General features: G+C 38.1%; 2 protein-coding genes and 1 pseudogene across 2 annotated transcripts; 1 reads left to right on the forward strand and 2 right to left on the reverse strand.

The window, feature by feature from the left end:
• Nucleotides 1-263: 263 nt before the first annotated feature.
• LOC130736518 (uncharacterized) lies at nucleotides 264-1055 on the reverse strand. Its single transcript, XM_057588342.1, has one exon. It carries the CDS (start codon nucleotides 1053-1055, stop codon nucleotides 264-266), a length of 792 nt encoding a protein of 263 aa, XP_057444325.1.
• Nucleotides 1056-5501: 4446 nt separating this feature from the next.
• Nucleotides 5502-8773, forward strand: LOC130736519 (uncharacterized; annotated as a pseudogene).
• A 6029-nt stretch (nucleotides 8774-14802) lies between these two features.
• LOC130738130 (peroxidase 12-like) lies at nucleotides 14803-18977 on the reverse strand. The gene is made up of 3 exons (XM_057590044.1): nucleotides 18700-18977; nucleotides 18056-18241; nucleotides 14803-15582 (listed from the first exon to the last, which is right to left on the reverse strand). The coding sequence occupies exons 1-3, from the start codon at nucleotides 18952-18954 to the stop codon at nucleotides 14968-14970; spliced, it is 1056 nt and encodes a 351-aa protein (XP_057446027.1). The 5' UTR covers nucleotides 18955-18977; the 3' UTR covers nucleotides 14803-14967.
• Nucleotides 18978-19768: the final 791 nt, after the last annotated feature.

The following is a 19768-nucleotide window of genomic DNA, read 5'->3' on the forward strand; positions in this document are numbered from 1 at the left end:
GCTTGAACAGAACCAATAGAATACTTGAACAAACAGCTTGAAGAACTAGTACATAACCGGTCTTGAATAAGTCTTCATGATTATTACAGGACATAACCAGAATACCAAACCAGAATACCAAGTCTTCAAAGCAAAATGAAAGAACGACAAACCAACCAACAACAACAACACTACTCTCCCTTTTTAGCACAAATTTGGCAAAGATGGAAAGAATTAAAGCACAGCCAAATAAGAGTCAACTAGTACAACTACTAGGACAAGTACTAAACATCAGAAGAAGAAGAGTGCTCCTCTTCATTGTCTGCAGATCCTTCCTTCTCAGCAGCAGCTGCAGGCTCACCCTCTTGACCAGCTTCCTCCTTGAGACTTTGAATCAACGCATCCACCTTAAGCTTCCTTGCAGCAGCAACCCTGATGGTTTCTTGCAACTCCTTAGAAATATCTTCCAATTCAGAAAGAACACTCTTTGTTCCAGAAGCTGACATAGAAGCAGGCACAGATGTCCTATTGGATGGCAGATCAATGTCTAGAACATGAGGTTCCAAGAATAAGCGATGATCCAAGGTAATAGGATTTCCTCTGGGAAAGGGCACATCATTCACACCAAGAATATGAGGATGTTGTTTCAGGATGATAGCAGTCAGAAGTGAAGGAAAAGAGACAGGAAGCTTCACTGCACAAGTCTCAGCATGCTTCAGGGTTTGAGTAAACACAAAAGAGCCAAAATCAAAATGAATCTCAGTTCCTATATAGTAGATCAACTTGGGCAGCATAGTAGAGACTGCTGAGGTATGATTAGAGGGAATCCAATTCACCACTCCAATCCTATTCAAAATTGCATACTTCACAGTCAAATATCCAGTAGAGATAAGCTTCTTGGCAGGCCATTTTGTCACCTTTCCTCCAGTCAATTCTTCAGCAATGGTGTCTAGAGAGAGTTCTTCTTCAACAAATTCAACCACACTCCTCTCGAGTGCTTTATTTATGATTGCAGGAGAGAATATCACACACTGACCCCTCACACAGAGTTCTTTGTCTTTGGTCACTCCATCCATCAGCCATGATTATATTCTTTTTTAGCCCAACTTGCCCGATAACTCTCAACAAGAAACTGACACTCTTTCTTACAATCTCCCAACAAATTAACCCTTACTTCACGATAAGATGGAACTTTAAAACCAGGACCTATAGCAGCAATAACATTCGTAGTAGCTTGAAAATATGGTGATTGTGTTGCATTAAATGGAATGCAAGCATCATATAACCCTTACTTCCTTTTTCCCTCCTTCTCCTTTCAACCCGTTTTCTTCTATGCAATCCTTTCGTCGTTCTGAAATTTGCATTGTCGGACATCTTTCACTTTTTCATTTCAAATTTGTACTTTTGTGTTCTAGAATTCCTCACGTTTTCGTTTTCCAATGTCTAATTTGTAATAATGTAGGAGACTTTAGCTTAAATTCCGGCAGAACAATCATCTCCTCCCTACGTTCTTTCCCCATTCTCCCTTAAACCCCTTTTCTTCTATGTCTTCCTTTCGTTGTTCGAGAATTTTCTTTGTCGGACTTCATCCACGTTTTCGTTATGAATTTCTGATTAAAAGGTATTTCTTGATTAGAACAAAAAGGAATTACTCTTTTTTCTAGACAATAGGTTCACTGCTTCCCAATTAGTCAAGTCATTGAGGTTAGTGAAGCCAACAACATGAAGCTTTTCTGCGTCCATGTCCTCACTTCAATTTCCTACTCTAATTTGGTTACAGGAAGATTGAGGACCTGATCATGAATGCTTATTTAAGCTAACTAGGTTTGAACCCAATATGGCGAGTATTGACTTAATTATTAGCATGTACATAGTCACATAGATGTCGAAAACAACGATAATGTGTAATTCAAGTTTTGTGTGTGTTTGGCTTGAATATGTTTCACGGCCTGTGAATGTGATTTCTCTTCGGCAACTAAAAATTGCTGATTTGAGGATGGAGAGTTGTCGATGTTCATGTTCGACCATGGAGCTTTCTGTGACCGCGAGGAGAATAGGACAGCGCAAAGGTTTATCCTAAATTTTGAGTGTTCTATGTTTGGTTTTAAAAAACAATTATAATTCTCTTTGTTTTGGGCAGGATTGTTGTACCTAATGTTTGGCTACATTCTTCTTCATATTTTGTTAACCTCACCTCAAAGTCACCTTTCATTTCAGTCTTCTATCTACCTTTTGGTTCTGCTTTGGGTAATATAAAATTCTATGCTATTGGATTAAGCCCTCTTCCAATTTTAATTCTAATGATTCAAAACCTTCAGATCAGATATCGTTGAATACCATTGGAACATGAGCGCAGGATAATGAGACTTCTTGAACACAATTATGTATGCGACCCGGTAGATGAGACTCAATCTGTGGGTGTGTGTTGCTGCTAGGTTTGTATTTTGTTACTTCCAGGTATTTCTAACCAAATTAATGTGTGGCTAGGGAAATTACAAATTGTTTATGCAAATTTGTGGCTATGTAAATTTCTAACCATATTGTTTTTACAAAATAAGGAGCCCCAACCCGTTGTCCTGCCTACCATGCTTCGCGGAGCAGTTAGTCATGCTATGCGGTCCAATTATTCATGATTTGCCTATGGTTCTTGGAGTTTGTTGTGTCCTCACAATATCTTTGAGATAGGGAATGATGAGGTGGATTCTTCAGGCATTTACATTTTTTAACTCATGCTCTTTTACTGATTTATGTTGTTGTGATTTATAATGTTCTTAACCATTCATTTCAGTTTCTATTTAATTTGAAAGAGAAAAGTTTAGAATCTACTTTTATTATAGGACGATTAGGAAAAAGTTTAGTGGTTTGAAAAATTGTATCATCCATTTACATGGATTCTTCAAGTGCAAGCTCTTGCCATCTACATTCAGGAAATCTGCTATGACCTGGTTTACTACCCTTCCCCCAGAATCCATAGTGGATTTCACGAAATTCTCGACGAAGTTTTTGTCTCAGTTCTCGGCGAGTAGATCTGAACAAGCGACCATGGCAGCCTTGTTGAAAGTGATATAGAGGGAAAACAAATTAGAAGTAAAAAAAGAAAATTTTCCATTTCAAATAATAATTGAAAGATAATTATAATGCGAATGCGTCATAAGGGCATTTGGTTTGAACTATTGTAGCTGTTTAATGGAAAAAAACAGAAAAAGACAAATGGATTATTGCCCTTTTATGCATTTTGTTTTTTTGGTTATAAGAGGGAAAGCCTCTGCATTTGGTTTGAACTGATGTATATAACTGTTTAATGGAAAACAAAACAAGAATAGCATTTTACAATTCTGGTAGACCTAGTCCTTATCCGGTCTAAGGAAGATCATTGGACCTAAGTTTACACGGGTCTCCATTGTTTCACATAGACCCACAAGCTGCCAAGTCAAACTAATCTCTCTAATAGATATGCAAACTTCTTTTTGTGAGCAGCAATGGAACTGAACGTTCTAAGTGCATCCAGTAGGAATCGAACCTACTTGCCTAGTAGAAAACGACAATTATAGAAAATGATAGACCCATAGAGCACATATGGCATAACGAATTATGTTTAATAGAAAGAAAAAACAGAAAAAGACAATTATAGAAAATGGAAATCCCATAGGGCACTTTGGAGTTTTGGGTTGGCTTTTGGGTGAATTTGAGAAATGTGAAGGTGGAGTAAGTGTGGCATGCATTTTAAGTAGGAAATGAGGGAGACGTTCAAGGTGAATAAATGCTTAAGGAGGAATGGACTAGGATTAACTGAATAGTTTGTTCAAGGATTATTGCAGTTCCGTCGTTGACACAGTTTGCATGTCTGATCCTCTACATAATCCAAAGATAGCATAACAGAGAGGACCAGACGTGCAAACCATGTCAACGACGAAACTAAAATAATCCTAGAATAAACTATTCAGTTAATCTCTTTGTTCATTCCTCCTTAACCATTCATTAATCTTGAATTTCTCCCTCATTTCCTCCTTAAAACGCATGCAGAACTTACTCTAGCTTCACATTTCTCAAACTCACCCAAAAACAACGCAAAAACTCCACACTCCATTTGTGCTCTCAATTTTCTATAATTATCTTTTTCTGTTTTTGCTTTCCATTAACATTGCTTGTTATGCCATTTGTGCTCTATGAGTCTTCGATTTTCTAAAATTGCCTTTTTGCAAAGGCTTTTCTCTTGTAACAAAAAAAAATCAAATGCAGAGAAGGGAAATAATCCATTTGTCATCTATGGGTTTTTCATTTTCTATAATTGTCTTTTTCTGTTTTTTGTTTCCATTAATCAGTCAATGAAAGTTCAAACAAAATGCAGAGACGAGCAATAACTCCATACACCATTTGTACTATATGGGTCTTCCATGTTCTATAATTGTTATTTATTTATTTATTTTGCTTTCCATTCAACATTGCTTGTTGCGAAGTAAGCATAAAAACCTTACTTACCATGAGACAGAGTACATGAACCCAAAACTCCAAATAATGCAAATCAAAAGCTTACCATGAGGGTGTTCCAAGGCATGGAAGGAAGGAGCTGGTTACACAAATCAGTGAAACCCAACTCGTCAACGACCAAGTTATCACTGTCCCAATCAATAATGGTCTTGTCAAAGTCGAAAACAACCCCAGACATTTTTTTTGGGTGATAAAGGGAATGGCAAAAATCTAACAACCCAGAAGAAGAAGTCTTCTTTCAGAAGAATTAGGCTCTATTTGGATATTTTGTAATACTCTCAAAATCGTTTCTTGGCGTGGAATTTCACCCATGGAGAAAAGGGTATTTATAGTGAACATTGGGTGAAGCCAGTCAGCCATAACCTAAAAAAAACAAGAGAATATTTTATTCCAAAGAAATATTACATTATGTGGATTGTGGAGTACATCGTAAGAAATTTTTTTATTTTAAGATTTTATTCTTTGGAATAACTTATCAAAACTTTTATGCTTATGGCATTTCAAATTCTATCTCAGCCCGTTGGATATGGTGAAAATTAAGTTGGTACTCGGATCGAAGGGTGTGGAGGGTTTGAGCCATTTTTGAGATGAGAATTGAATGTCATCTTTTGTATTGTAAGTGTGAAATGCACTTGTTTCTCCTCCACCACCGGAAGCAGCCCAAAAGAATTATTATGGGTATTGTGCTGTATCCAAACAAAATTATTTGGTATGGAAATCGTGCAATTAAATTCTCTTCATATTGCAATTCAAAAAAAAAATTCTCTTCATATTGAACTCATAATAGCAAAAGTTACATGCACAGAAAATGTAAGTATTTTTTATGCATTTAACCAATCAAATTTTTAATGTGAGGACAATTTTTTTAATTAACTTAATTGATTTTTTTCTTGAAAGAATTTAATTCATTAGATTTTATTGGTCCACTTAGGATATAGTTAAATCACCCTATTATAGGTGATTTAGGCAACCCATGTAATATAGGGTGAAATTGAACTCAGTCCCTCAAAGATGCTTTTAGGCTTCTTTGTCCAATGTCGCTGGACTACCTCGTAAGCTGTGGAATCGCTATTGGAAGGCTCCGTTTTTCCTCGTTGCAAACAGACATGTTGGAAGGGGATCTTGGAAGCATCTTCCAGTTCGTGAGGTTCACTATAGGGGTGGGATTGCAGCTGATCCTCTGTGTCTGAGATGTCTTTTCGAGTCAGAGTCTATATATCATGCCATTTTCCTTTAAACTTGAGGTCCATTAGGTGTGGTTTGCTTCGCCACTTGGTCTGCATCGGGAGCCTGGAGGTAATTTTCTTTACTCCTTGCAGTTGTTTTTGGAGGTGGCAGATGTTGTTGTGGTTGGTCTTTTCTTGTCTATTCTGTATTGTGTTTGGGAAGTCAAGAATGTTTGCTTATTTCATGGTGACCCTTTGGCCCTTGGAAGGTTTGATTTAAATCTTGGCGCTGCTGCCCTCGGGGATTTACACAGGCTACAATGGTTGCCCCTACGCCTTCCCTCCCCAGTGTTTGGTCTCGACCGGATGGTGTTGTTTGTGAAGATCAACTTTGACGTTTCTCTCTCTTCTTCAGAAATGGTAGGCCTGGGTTATATATATTTTTTTGATAGGATTTGTTAGTTGTTAGTAAATTAGTACAAATTATCCCTCCTCAAGGTTCGAACTCTGGTCACTCACCTATAGTTTCCCTTAGCTCAACCATGTGAGCTACCCATCCCCCCAACCTATATTGCTCGTGATGGAGGTGGTTTGGTTTTGGCCTCAGAAACCTCTTCCTAGATGCAGGCTCTTTCTCCGGTGATGGCAGAGCCTATGGGTCTGCGATGGACTTTTACGTTGTCCTCGGAGTTGGGTTTTCATTCGGTTTGTTTTGAGATTGATTCTCTATCTCTAGTTGTTTAAGAGGTGGATGCGAACCTCTGGCAACATCCTACCTTGTCTCTATTATTAGTGATTGTTGTTGTTAGGTTCTGGTTTTGATGTTGCTGATTTTTCTTTTGTGCGCCATATGAATAATGTTGTTGTCGATAGTGTGGCAAAACTTTAATTTTCTATTGGTTTTAGGGTCTGGATGAAGGAGGTCCCTGAAGGGATCCCTCCGCTGGCCCATCATGATGTAATGACTTTTGTGCTCTCTTCTTAATATATATGTTGTTTGTTTCAAAAAAAAATTTTTAGTCACTTGCATTATTTATTCTTATTTGAAATAAATTCAAATGACGTTATAGTGGTGACATAACCCATTCTTTTCCCACAACAAACCCCTTATAGTGCCTAGCTGAACGGGTGAACAAGTGGGTATTTTCATTAGTTTCTGTCACTTCAAAAATAATTCTTCATCAGATTTTGTCTTTTTTCTTCCCTTCTTCAAACCCTGACATCACCTTCCAGTAGCTACTGCATTATTGGCTATTTTCCATTTTAATATTGATTCTTAGTTTTTTCTTCTTCTTTGTGAACGTTAGTTGACAGTATTCAGTTGATCAATGATTTTAGTGAGTATTATGTCAACTTGATGATATTGGAAGAGATCATTTTTTATGAGAACAGGGAAGTGCAACATTTGATAAATGGTCATGTGGTGTTATATGTAATCCTAACGGGATGTCTTTCTTTGGATGACACAAATCTGGTCGTTCTCTATAAAAGTGTGAATATTTGCATACAGCAAACTGAGCAAAGCTATATGGCACGAGAAAATGGTCGATGAAGGTGACGACAAACTAATAAGACGGTTTAAATGAAATCAAAACTAGACCTACATGGATTAAGTTGGGAAAAAACCATTTACTCACAGTGTGCAATTCGTGGAAAAAACTAGTGAATCGTCAAACCAAGGTAATTTTCTTCAAATGATAAAACTCTTAGCATCATACAATGATGCAGTTGCAAAAGTTGTGTTGGAAAATGCTCCATATAGTTCCAAATATACTTCACAAAAAATTCAAAAAGAGATCTTGCATATTCTTGCTAGTAAAGTGAAAAACCATATCCATGAGAAAACCGGGGATTCCAAATCATAATTGTTGATGAAGCTCGTGATGAATCAAAAAAGGAACAAATGGCGCTTGTTTTGAGATTTGTTGATAGAAATGGTTTCATACAAGAGAGGTTTTTTTGATATTGTGCATGTGAAAGACACTGCATCATTAACTCTTAAGGAAGAATTATGTGCTATACTTTCTCTGCATAATCTTAATGTTACCAACATTCGTGGTCAAGGTTATGATGGTGCTAGTAATATGATAGGAGAATGGAATGGACTTCAAGCATTATTTTTGAATGATTTCCCTAATGCATATTATGTTCATTGCTTTGCTCATGGATTACAACTTGCCTTGGTTGTTGCATCAAGAGAAGCTAATCCAATTCATCAATTTTTTTCAAAATTGACTTTTATTATCAATATTGTTTGCTCTTCTAGTAAGCGCCATGATGAGGTGCAAGCTGTTGTGTTAGATGAAATTGTACATTTGTTAAAGTTTGATGAGCTTGAAACTGGTAAAGGGGAAAATCAAGTTGGTACTTTGAAACAGGCTTGTGATACTCGTTGGAGTTCACATTTATCTTCTATTTGTAGTTTGATAAAAATTTATGGTGCAACTTATTCTATTACTGAAAAAATTATTGTTGATGGATCAACTTATTCTCAACGTGGTGATGCAGATAGTGCTCATAGTAGCTTGACCTCATTTGAGTTTATATTCATCTTGCATTTGATGAAAGAGATTATGAGGATAATTGATGTTCTTTGTAAAGCTTTACAACAACAATCTCAAGATATAGTTAATGCTATGCATTTAGTGCGTTCTACAAAAGCACCCATTCATAACTTCAGAGAAGATGGTCGGGATATGTTATTACAAGAAGTGACATCTTTTTGTGAAAAACATGACATTGAGATTCCTCAATTGAATACCCATTATGTAGAAAGACATGGACGTGCTGGTCACCAAAAAGATCACATCACAATAGGACATTATTTTAGAGTGGAGATATTTTTGGTTGCAAGTGACAAGCAATTACAAGAATTGAATAGTAGGTTTAGTGATCAAGCAATGAAGTTGTTAACTCTAAGTTCTGCATTGGTTCCTAAGAATGCTTATAAAGCTTGTAACATTGATAAGATTTGCACTCTTGTAGACAAATATTATCCCAATGATTTCAGTGAGCAAGAGAAGATTAATTTACGATTTCAACTTCAACATTTCATTGTTGATGGTCATCTAGATTCACATTTGGAGAATTTATCAATTATTCAAGAATTGTCTGCTTGTCTGGCAACCACAAAAGTATGAAGTTTTCAACTTGATTGATAGATTGCTTCGCCTTATCAACGAAGAGGTTGAATTCGGTGATCACTGTCAAGTTCTGATTGGTCACCTCTGCCGCCCCTCTCCTTTCCTCTACACATCTAATTGCATTGAAATCTCCTGCCACACACCTCGCATTCACTGCTGATCCCCTTTTACATTCAACTAGTTGCAGCCATAGACTATGTTTTTCTTCCAAACAACAAGAGGAATAGACATTTACTATAACCCAGGGTACCCCGTGTTCACCCCAAGACCCCGACAAGCCAATAAAGCCATTACCAAATAGACAATTGTGTAAAGTGAATACCTCACTGCGCCAGATGCAGAGCAAGCCTCCTGCTCTATTGGTAGTTGGGGTTGCCTACCAAGCGAAGTCATCGTCGCCCCAAATAGCAGCACAGAGCCTTGGGCTAATCTCCTGCAGTTTAGTCTCCTGGAATAAGGCCATGTTCACCTGCTCCTTCACAATAATCTTTCGGATGCGTTGCCATTTGGTTCGATTGGCCATCCCCCTCACATTGAAGCTGAGGAGCTTCATTAAAAACCATCCTCTTCCCCTTCACGAGCATTGCTGGTCATCACTGCCCAGCCATTTTGGTCCCTCTTTTCCATCTCTATCAGACGTTCCATAATCTCCTCTTCACTGCCCTCAAAAACCGCCCCCATCTCTTTCCCCAAGCTTCAAATTTTATGTCCCTCTCCTTCAATATTCTGTACCCAAAATCTTCTATTGCAATTAGCCACTGCTGTATCAGAAAGTGAGTCACAAAAAGAGAGAGCATGTTGGCGGGTAGCTCTACGTGATCTAGATGACGACTTCCTCAGGCTATTCGAAGCAGAGGACTCCTTATGGGCAAGTGCTTGGGTCTTCCTGCTGTGAGAATGAGGTAAAGGTAAAGAAAACCCTTCTTTTCTATGTATCTCACGTGGGTATGATCTCCCTAAGTCCTCCACGGAATCACGAACAACCAAGTTGTTCAAGGCCACGTGTTCATCAGTAGAACGTGAAGTAGAGGAATGTGTAAGAGCCACAACTTTTAGTTTCTGTTCTGCAGAAGCAAGCTCTTTGGAGGTTGATAAGGTTCACTTGAGTTGGAATGTCAACCTTGTCCCTACTTATGGAGTGGAAAAGACTTGTTGCCCCTATTGTAAAAAATCCCAACTCACTAGTTGGCCAAGCCTCATCTAGTAGCCCACTATGCTGTAAATCAATTCCACAATGCTGGGGAGAGTCCAACACATGTGCTAAATCACAACTTCCCACCTCCTCAATCAAATCATTATTAGAGGAAATCATGACATCATTTCTGTCATCTGCTTCTGACGCTGTTACCACCCCAGGGAGCCAAATGACCAACCTTCTGTCCCCCATGGTCCCAGCCAAACAAGGTTGAATTTTTGTCCTAGGGTTATCGTGTCCCAAGCAAGGGGTGCATGCGCCGCCGCCGATAATCGGGTGTGTTTCTCCACCTTCAGCATCATTTTATGTCCCCTTCTTGTCTCATATCATGGAGTCGAAATTTGTTTCCTCCTCCGATGAGATGATCTCATCGGACTCGGGAGCAAGTCTTCTGGTATGGCACCAACATGATCCACCATCCTGTTTCCAAGATTCCTCCATCAACCCGATCCTGTGGTTTACCCCATTGACTCTAATATTCTTCATCTGTGGCATAGAGGTAGCAAGAAGGAGATTGATTTTCAGCCTGGAAAATTCTAGGGAAGCAAAGGAGGTGGTACTCTCATCAATCTCAACGATCTCTCCCACAGAGTGGAAAGCTAGCTCAAAGAAATCCCTTCACCGAAGGTTTAAAGGGAGACCGAAACATCTCACCCAAGTTACCGTGTTTTTAGTAACAGAGTTCCTCTGACTCCAAGGTTCAATGGAGGTGAACGTCTCGCTTAGCAACTCTTGAGCCTCTTGTAAACTAGCATCCAAGTCCTCACCTGCCGGTCCCCAATCAGTATTAGGTTTCCCCCAAGATGCTTCAAGTTTAGTGACACTAATCCTTCAACCAAGAAAGCGTCCTTGAGATCACGGAGAGACTCTAGCAGTTTTACTCTCCCCACCTTGCACCTCTTCAACCAATTTATCGTATCACCATCCTTAGTGAGCTCCAAAGATAAGGATAACGAATTGTCCTTCCAGCCTTCGTGCAACCTCACCAGTGGAGAAGGTTTATGAGTTGTCTGAATTGAGTGGTTATTCCGTTTGGTCCTCTGTGGGAGCCAAACACCCTGGTTGGAGTGGTTTGTCCCCACCGCCTCTGCATAGGAAGAGCCAGTTATCCTCTCTTCTATTGAGCGAGGATGATGTTCAGGAAGCTCACTCCCTTTTCCTCTATCCAATCCCTTCGTCGGAGCCTTTGAAATTTTGGTGAATCGTGGCCTGTTCACGTAAAGCTTGAGTCCACCCACGACGAGATTGTCCAGACGACTCTAAAGCCCACTAACATTGGTCACTTCTAGGAAACACACAAAACCAAACCTCCTACCTGTTCTGTCCCCTTTTCTTGGAATGAAAACTTCTCAAACCTTTCCTTGTCTCTGGAACTCCGCCACCAATCCTTCTCAGTAACTGAATCAGGGAAGTGAGTGAAGAAGAAAGAAGTCACATTCTTCCTAGCAGCACCATGGTGTCTCCCCCAATCCCTTTGTGTTTCCCTCTCACTCCTTCTCTCTCTAACTTTCTCTCTCATCCTCCCTAAACTAACCAAATGTCTTGATCTCTGATCTAGCATGTGATGGTCTTTCCTTACCTAAAATTTTGGATATGCAGGTCTCTTATGCCTTAGTGGCTCAGATTTTTACTACTAGACTATTTTGGATTGGTGAATTTGGTAACGATCAAGTGTGCAACTTATCTTGGCCTTTGTTATGCTATTTTGGACTAGTGGATTATGCAATTTAGTTATGTGCAGTTGTACTTTTATGTAATTTTGATTTTAGTATATAAGATTAGTATATATAAGACTTTATTAATATATTACTCTTATTCTCTATGAAATTTTTTTTGTTGCTAAAAATATTTTTAATTTTTATAATTTATGATGTCCCCTCTAATATTTTGGTTGAAGGTCCGCCACTGGTTTGGGCTGTTTCACATAGAAGGTTAAAAATAAGAACGGCTTTGGAGACATTTTCCGACGCAAGCGTTGGGTTGAAGGACGGCTTTGTGGAGTCCAAAGGGAGCTCAACTTCCGAGTATCATCAGACATGGTCCAACTTGAATCTGAACTACAAAGAGATTACAGAGCTATTCTAAAGCAAGAAGAACTCCTTTGGTTTCAGCGAGCCCGGGGTAATAACATCCGCTTTGGTGACCGAAAACCACTTATTTCCATACACATGCGGTTATCAGGAAGAGGAGGAACCAGTTTCATAGGCTTAAGCTTGCTAATGGTTCATGGTGTTCGGATCCAGAAACCATAACTAATGAGGTGCTCCAACATTTTACCTCCTTCTTTGCAGCAGGTCCAGCTCGGGAGCACTCAGAATTCAACCACCACGCATTCACCACGTTAACAGAGGTGGAGAAAACCAACCTTATTTTCCCAGTAATTAAAGAAGAAGTAAGAAAGGCATTAATGACTATGAAATCCTATACGGCTCCTGGACCCGACGGCTTCCAACCTTTTTCTATAAAAAATATTGGAACCTTGTTGGTGAGGATGTGACAAAGGTAGTTCAGAAGGCTTTTGAGAGTGGCTTAGTGGATGAAAAATTACTAGAAACCCTAGTAGTTTTGATTCCAAAAATTGAGAACCCAACTCACGCCAAAGAGCTCCGCCCAATCAGCCTTTATAATGTCATCTACAAAATCATTTCAAAAGTGATTGTGAATCGTGTTCCCCCTATGATAACCGATTGATTGGACCAATGCAGAATAGCTTCTTGCCTGGACGGGGTACTATGGACAATGCTTTCTTGGCCCATGAGATAGTCCATTATATGAACTCCTCCATAGCTCAGAAGGGTTGCTTAGCTTTCAAAATTGACCTGGAAAAAGCTTCTGAAAGTGTTTCTTGGGATTTCCTAAAGGAGACATTAAGTCTTTTTGAGTTTCCCCAGAGGCTTATTCAGTTGATTATGTGCTGTGTCAGGGGCTCTAACCTCTGCCTCTTCTGGAATAATGCTAGACTGCCAGGTTTTCATCCGGGGAGAGGGCTCCAGCAAGGAGATCCGCTGTCTCCATACCTCTTTGTCTTGTGTATGGAGAGATTGTCGGTTAAAATCCATCATCTAGTTGACACGGGTGCATGGAAGCTTATCAGAATTGCAATACAAGGCCCCCTATCTCTCATTTATTTTTTTGCTGATGATGTGCTTCTATTTTGCTAGGCAAATACTACTCAAGTTGAACTGCTTGCAAACACTCTCCAAGCTTTTTGCAATCACTCAAGGCTAAAAATTAACATCGGAAAATATAAGGCAATTGCCTCCAAGGGTGTTCGTTCCATTGTAAGAAAAGAGATCCGTAGCATTGCGCCCATCCCATTTGTGAACAATCTTGGCAAATACTTGGGGTTCCCTATGTCAGGAGGTAGGGCAACTCGAGGACGCTTTGATTTCTTGCTGGACAATATCTCTCGAAAATTAGCTTCTTGGAAGACCAATTTCCTCAACCTGGCAGGTAGAGTGTGTCTCTCCAAAGCGGTTTTGGCAGCCATCCCGACCTACTCCATGCAAGTCTTTTGGCTTCCAAAGAAGATCACCAACAGGATAGACCAAACCGTGTGCTCCTTCATCTGGTCTAAGGGTCATGGCCAACGCTGACAAGTTGTGGGTTAGGGCGCTTTCTCATAAATATCTCCAAGGCGATTCAGTGCTCAGTGCTCCTACGCGAACCAGCGCCTCTGTGGTATGGCAAGGCATCTTGAAAGCTCGTGACAGCCTCAGAGATGGTTTTAAGTTTAAGCATGGGAACGGGAACTCATCTATATGGTATCGGGACTGGACTGGGTGAGGAAAGATTGGTGACCATCTCCCCTTTATTCACATTACCGATACGCAACTCAGACTCAAGGACGTAGTTGCTCACAGCACTTGGCAACTTGACAAGTTGTGCACCATGCTCCCGCCGGAGGTAGTGGATTGTTTCACTCGCGTGGATCCTCGGTTAGACTTGACAGTGAATGGCCATTGGAACTAGGATGGTGATGATCCTGGAGCTTACACAATTAGAAGTGGGTATGCTTGGCTGAGGGAAAAGCATCAGGTTTTAATGGCGACACAAGACTGGCGGTGGTTGTGGAAGCTACGGGTGCTGGAGAAAGTGCGCTACTTTGTATGGCTGACGCTGCACGACTCACTCCCAGTCAATAGTCTCCGCCACAAGTGTCACATGGCGATTTCGGGAGCTTGTTCGAGGTGCTCCGCCCCTGAGGAAGATCCGCTCCATGCTCTGCGAGATTGTCCCCATTCTCGCGAAATTTGGACACGAATGGGAGCTTGGCAGTGGTATGGTTTTCATAATCAGAATTTACAGACTTGGATTCAAGAGTTAGCGACAGTTAACCATGGTCGTCGCTTCCTAGCAGGGTTGTGGGGCACCTGGAAATGGAGATGCAATATGTGCTTTGAAGCACATCCTTGGACCATTGAAGTGGCTTGGAGAAATGTATGCCACCAGCACGACTCCTTCTGTCAATTCCTCAAATCTGACATGCTGGATAATGATTTTGTATGGATGCGTATCAGGTGGCACCCTCCCACTGCAGGCTTTTTGAAGCTAAATGTTGATGGCAGCTATGGTGAGGACGATGGCCATAAAGGTGTTGATGGCAGCTATGGTGAGGACGATGGCTATAGAGAAAGAAATATAAAGCTTCAGCTGTTGGCAAGTCCTTCTCAAGAGCTTCAAGTGATGTTGCTCCAAGATTCATTAGGAGCCCCTTAGTTTTGTTTTTTGTAATTTTTGTTCTTTTCCGATGTATAAAAAAAAATAATTTTTAATATTTAAGTAAGAGGAATTGGACCAAAAACATAAAATATTAACTTACAAACTCAAGTGCGTCATAAATTATTTTTATTACACTACACGAGTAATGCCTCAAATTAGAAACATTAGAAAGGTCCAACATACATAACAACCATATCTTAAAGAAACATTTAGTAGGAATTAGCAAACAGCAACAACACAAAATAAGAAACGAAGCAGTTAAAGCTCCATTTAATTAAAACTGATCAGCAAACTCCACTACATCTTCCACCACAGAAGCCAACAAAGAAGATTTTTTGTTACTATTCACCACATTGCACCTTCCACGAATCTCACCTTGGTTTCCCGTCAAAACATCCAACTGACTCAACTTGATAACAGCATCCACAAACTTCTCAAAAAACAATGTCTGATTCACTGCAAAAGCATTCACCAACCCTTTTGTCCTCTTATCTGAGAGCAAGTCCTGATCAGAGGTGAACACGCCTTGGCGGTTCATGAGGTCGAGGTAGTACTTGTTATCAAACACATTGGGGGTTCTGATGTCTAAATTTGCAGTGTTGGTCGAGTTTTGAGCTGGGCACGTGGCAGTGAGGTTTTTTGCTAGGGTTTTGTCCATGTTGGGGTCGAGAGGGGAGAGCCTGTTGAAGAATGTACCGCAGTGGGCGCGACCAAAGGTGTGGGCACCTGATAAGGCGACAACGTCAGTCGCGTCGAAGTTTCGATCCGCAAAAGCTTTTAGGGTTGCAGTGGTGTTGTTGATTGGTGATGGGAGTTTTTGTGTTCCGACTGTGCTAAAACTTACTCCGTCACGTCTTCCTAATGGAACTGCATAGTCCGGACCTCCTGTCTGTTCAAAGTCTATATAAATTAGCCAAGAAAAGTGCATGTAGAAATGTAAATATGTTTGAACTATGATGCTCTTACAACTAATTACAAAGTTAATTAAACACCACATATAATTCAAACGAAAAATGTTAATTAATCAATTAAGTTTTTTTTTATCAATTTATTTAATTTTTTAAAATTTGACGTTGTGACATGGTTTCATCATTTTCAATCTAAATATAAATTGCTTTGTTATCACATAAATACATTAATGTTGTGCCACATGCAGTGTAGCCCACCAATTAAGAGCATCTCCAATGATAGTATCTAATGTTAGATATACTCATATGAGTATCTATTACTATTGGAGTACATGTTCAATTTTAACATTACAAAGATGAGTATGTGAGAATAGATACTCTGCACTAAACTTGAAAAGTGAGCTTGTATTTAATACAAGCACTTACAATTAATATAAGTTGCAAATATAATTAATTAAAATAGAGATAAATAATAAAATATACAAATGTGATGTTGATGGTGAGATCTACTATAGAAACTTTTAAGAGTTGTTGGGTGGAGTAAAAAGTTAATAAAGTGGTGTAGATGATGTGCCATTTTGAGGAATTGTAAAAAATGAAGTGTAGATATTTTAGTGAGTATCATGGATGTAGATGCTCTTAATATACGTAGATTGTCGTACCGTCACAATCGACATAACATATCCTTGTTTGGCAGCTTTAAAATGCTATATAAATGAATAGAAAATTGCATATTAATTTATTTTGCACCGGTTTTAAGATCTATTTTTAGTCTTAAAGTTTAGTAACAATTATCCTTAAACGATAACTCAAATGATAAGAGATGATAGACATATGAATTGAGGAGAGAAAATCTAATGACCCATCTTAGGAGGATGTAGTTTATATTTTTAATGTAAAAAAGACGGTTAAAAAATCCGTTAAACATGTATGACACTCATATGTCACGAACTGCGGGGCTTGTGTATCATTATATGCTGCATAAAATACTCTATATACCATTAGTGATATATGTACCATAATTTATAGTGTAAGATGAACTATGCAAGTTGAGCTAGGACACTTAATAATCAAAATTACTTTATTGTAAAAGTGATTATATAATAAGATAATATTATTTTTATTATCTGGTATAAAGTAATTAAAAGTACTTTAAGTAAACTGATTTAAGGTGCCACCTAATATGCACCACTTTTTAGTGGTGCAACCTTGCACCACTATACCAATTGTCCATTTTACCCATGTTAAAAACAATTATTTTATAAAAAGAAAAAAATATTGGTATTACCGGGTGGATTTTGATGGGATTAATTTTTTAAATAGGGGTAAAATGGACAATTAACATAGTGGTGCAAAATTACACCACTAAAAAGTGGTGCATATTAGTTGGACCCCTGATTTAATCTCAAAAAGTACTTTGAAGACTAGAAAATCATAAAAAGAGGCTATAATGATTGTGTTTCTAGAGAAAGAAACTAAACTTATAGATAGGCTTGCAACGTGCGTGTCCATTTTTATGATTGCCGCCCAAACATTCAACTTATTAGTAATCTTAGAATGATGACTATTTTAAAATGACAGAAGGAAGTGATGACTGTAAAGTATAAAGTCAATCTAAATTTCAAATATATAATTGCGCGTTTGGACGTTGTCTGTCAACAGAATCACTGCAGTTTAAGAACAATATAAAACTAGTAAATTTTGAACACATGGAGAGCACTTACGGATGAAACCACCTTACAAAAGGGTGTATAAAAATTCCATTCACATAAGTCTTTTATTACAAGTTAAACTAACACCTTATTTGTTTTTAAACACAGTGTGATAGAATATGTGTTAGGCCTATCCTCTATATATTGTTTTGAGAACACATGCATAATCGCATTATAATTAATATTATAATTTTATTTTCGTTCTCGAAAACAAGATATTAAAGATTAAACTTAAGAAAGACTTTGAACTTTGAAAGACATTGATTCCCTCAATTTAGTTCTAAATAAATAAAAATCATATTTTCCATTGTTTTGTGTGTCGTTGACTAAGAAAAGCATTGTTCATAATAAGTTTAAAAGAAATTTTAATTAATTTTAGCATATAAGAAACATATGTAAAAAACATGTTATCAATGTTTGTTGTAACAACATGTATATGTCTGGATCTGATATTAATATAATCCACCATATAGAGCCACCCATTTTTCATCTATTAAATATGAAGAAAAAAACAATTACTAACATTTTTTAAGATTAGGTGATCATATTTTTCATTTTTTAAAGAGAAAAAAAAAATTATTTTTACGTTGCACGAGGTGAGCTAAAGTGGACCAATATTCTTTAGCACTCAAAATAAAGATTTACTCTAAAATAAAGCTTTAAAACTTGAGCAGGTTCTATGAGATCACTTGGAATGAAGAGAAAAACAAAAACCATGGGAGTAAAGGAATGAAGAGATTACTAGGAAAACAGCATCACGAGATGCTAAGATAGTGATATCTGCGCAAGAGACGATCTTTCCACACTGCTTATGGACAAGAGCCCTGATGTCCTCAATAGTTTGCAAGGCCTCAGGTCTTATGCCTATGTTGGCTGGTTGATCCCTTTCCCCTGGTGACCCATCCAGCAGCACTGACCCATCACACCCCTACATATATAACATATCAATGAACACATAAATATTCCACATACATATATTAAAATTAATTGGAAATCATATAACCAGCATGACATTATAAATAAAATTGATAGTTTTTCAAGATTATTATTAGTATCAATTGCAACTTTCTCTGTTATACATTTTTTTTTAGTCTAGCAAAGTTATCATGGTGTTTCTAGCTAAGAACATATGAACAACATCGTGGTGGGATAACACTCTCAGCAGAATTTTAATTTTTATGCACAAAATTAAACTTCAAATATTATTGAAGAAAAATCAATCGTGTACAACTTGAATCTATCATCACATGTTTGTCGTATTGTCGTATAGTTACTAGTGCTTACCAAAACATGACTTTAGAAACTTATATGTCAAATTTTTAAATAGTTTTTGGCTTTTTGCTATAGTATTGGAAATTTATTGGATGACAGCGCTCAATTAATTACCTGAACAAAGCAATCGTGGAAGAAGATGCGGAGTAAGCCAGGAGCTTGGCCATTATCTTTCTTGAGGACCTTCTTGAGATGGTTTCTCACAACAGTTTCAAGCTTGGGACATGTTTTGGAGTAGAAAGAAAAGGACAGTCCCTCCACAACTGGGGGCTTGGTTTGTGCCTCAGAGCCAAGGAAGAAGTGTGAAGTGAATAGAATGGAAAAGATCAAGAAAAGAGAAGGATAACTGCAAGCACTAGTCTTGGCCATCTTTGAGAGTGATTTGAGATTACCAACAAGGGTGACTATTTATACAGGATTTTGCAACTCTAAGTCTATATATAATATATAATACAGGAGAATTATTTTAAATGGTAAAATAAGTATGACAACCATGTATTGAAAAATAAATTATAAAAATTTGAAATATGCCATGTTTTATTGTATATATACAAGTGTTGGGCATTTGGGGATTGATGTGAGATGTTTAAAACCTCGGGAGATATATTCATATTAAATTACGAGCAAACAACTCAAGCTACCACATTTTTTTATATCTAAAATATTAAAACTCTTGGTGTGTGTGAGTCATTTCACTTATAAATTGTTCAACGCATTTTTTTTTCTTCTAATGTGATATTTTTTACTTACTTGGACTCCCAACAAACATACCTTCAAGTATGAAACCATCTCAACTTAAAGTCTCCACTTCTACCTTCATTGGTTCTCCATCAACGGGACATATTGCCTAACCACCACATTGCTAGTAGGACTTTTGATACAAAGAGACGCCAACCATTATTACAAGAAAGGTCAATTTTAAAGTAAAAAAATAGCATCTTACACACTATCGACACTAATTTTAACCATTTGCACCATATTAGCCGACATAAAACGTTAAAGCGTTATTTAATTTTGCTCAGTTATGATATATACACACCTCATTTTTTAAACACTCAATTTCCACCTCTTTTTATTTCTATCTCTCTCATCTTAGTTATCATTTATCACATCTCATACTTCCTCTCTCTTACTTTTTCTTTTCTTCTTATTTCTCTCCTCATTCCACCTTTAATCTCCACCT

Source organism: Lotus japonicus, chromosome 2 (assembly GCF_012489685.1).
Source record: "Lotus japonicus ecotype B-129 chromosome 2, LjGifu_v1.2".
Lineage (NCBI taxonomy): Eukaryota > Viridiplantae > Streptophyta > Magnoliopsida > Fabales > Fabaceae > Lotus > Lotus japonicus.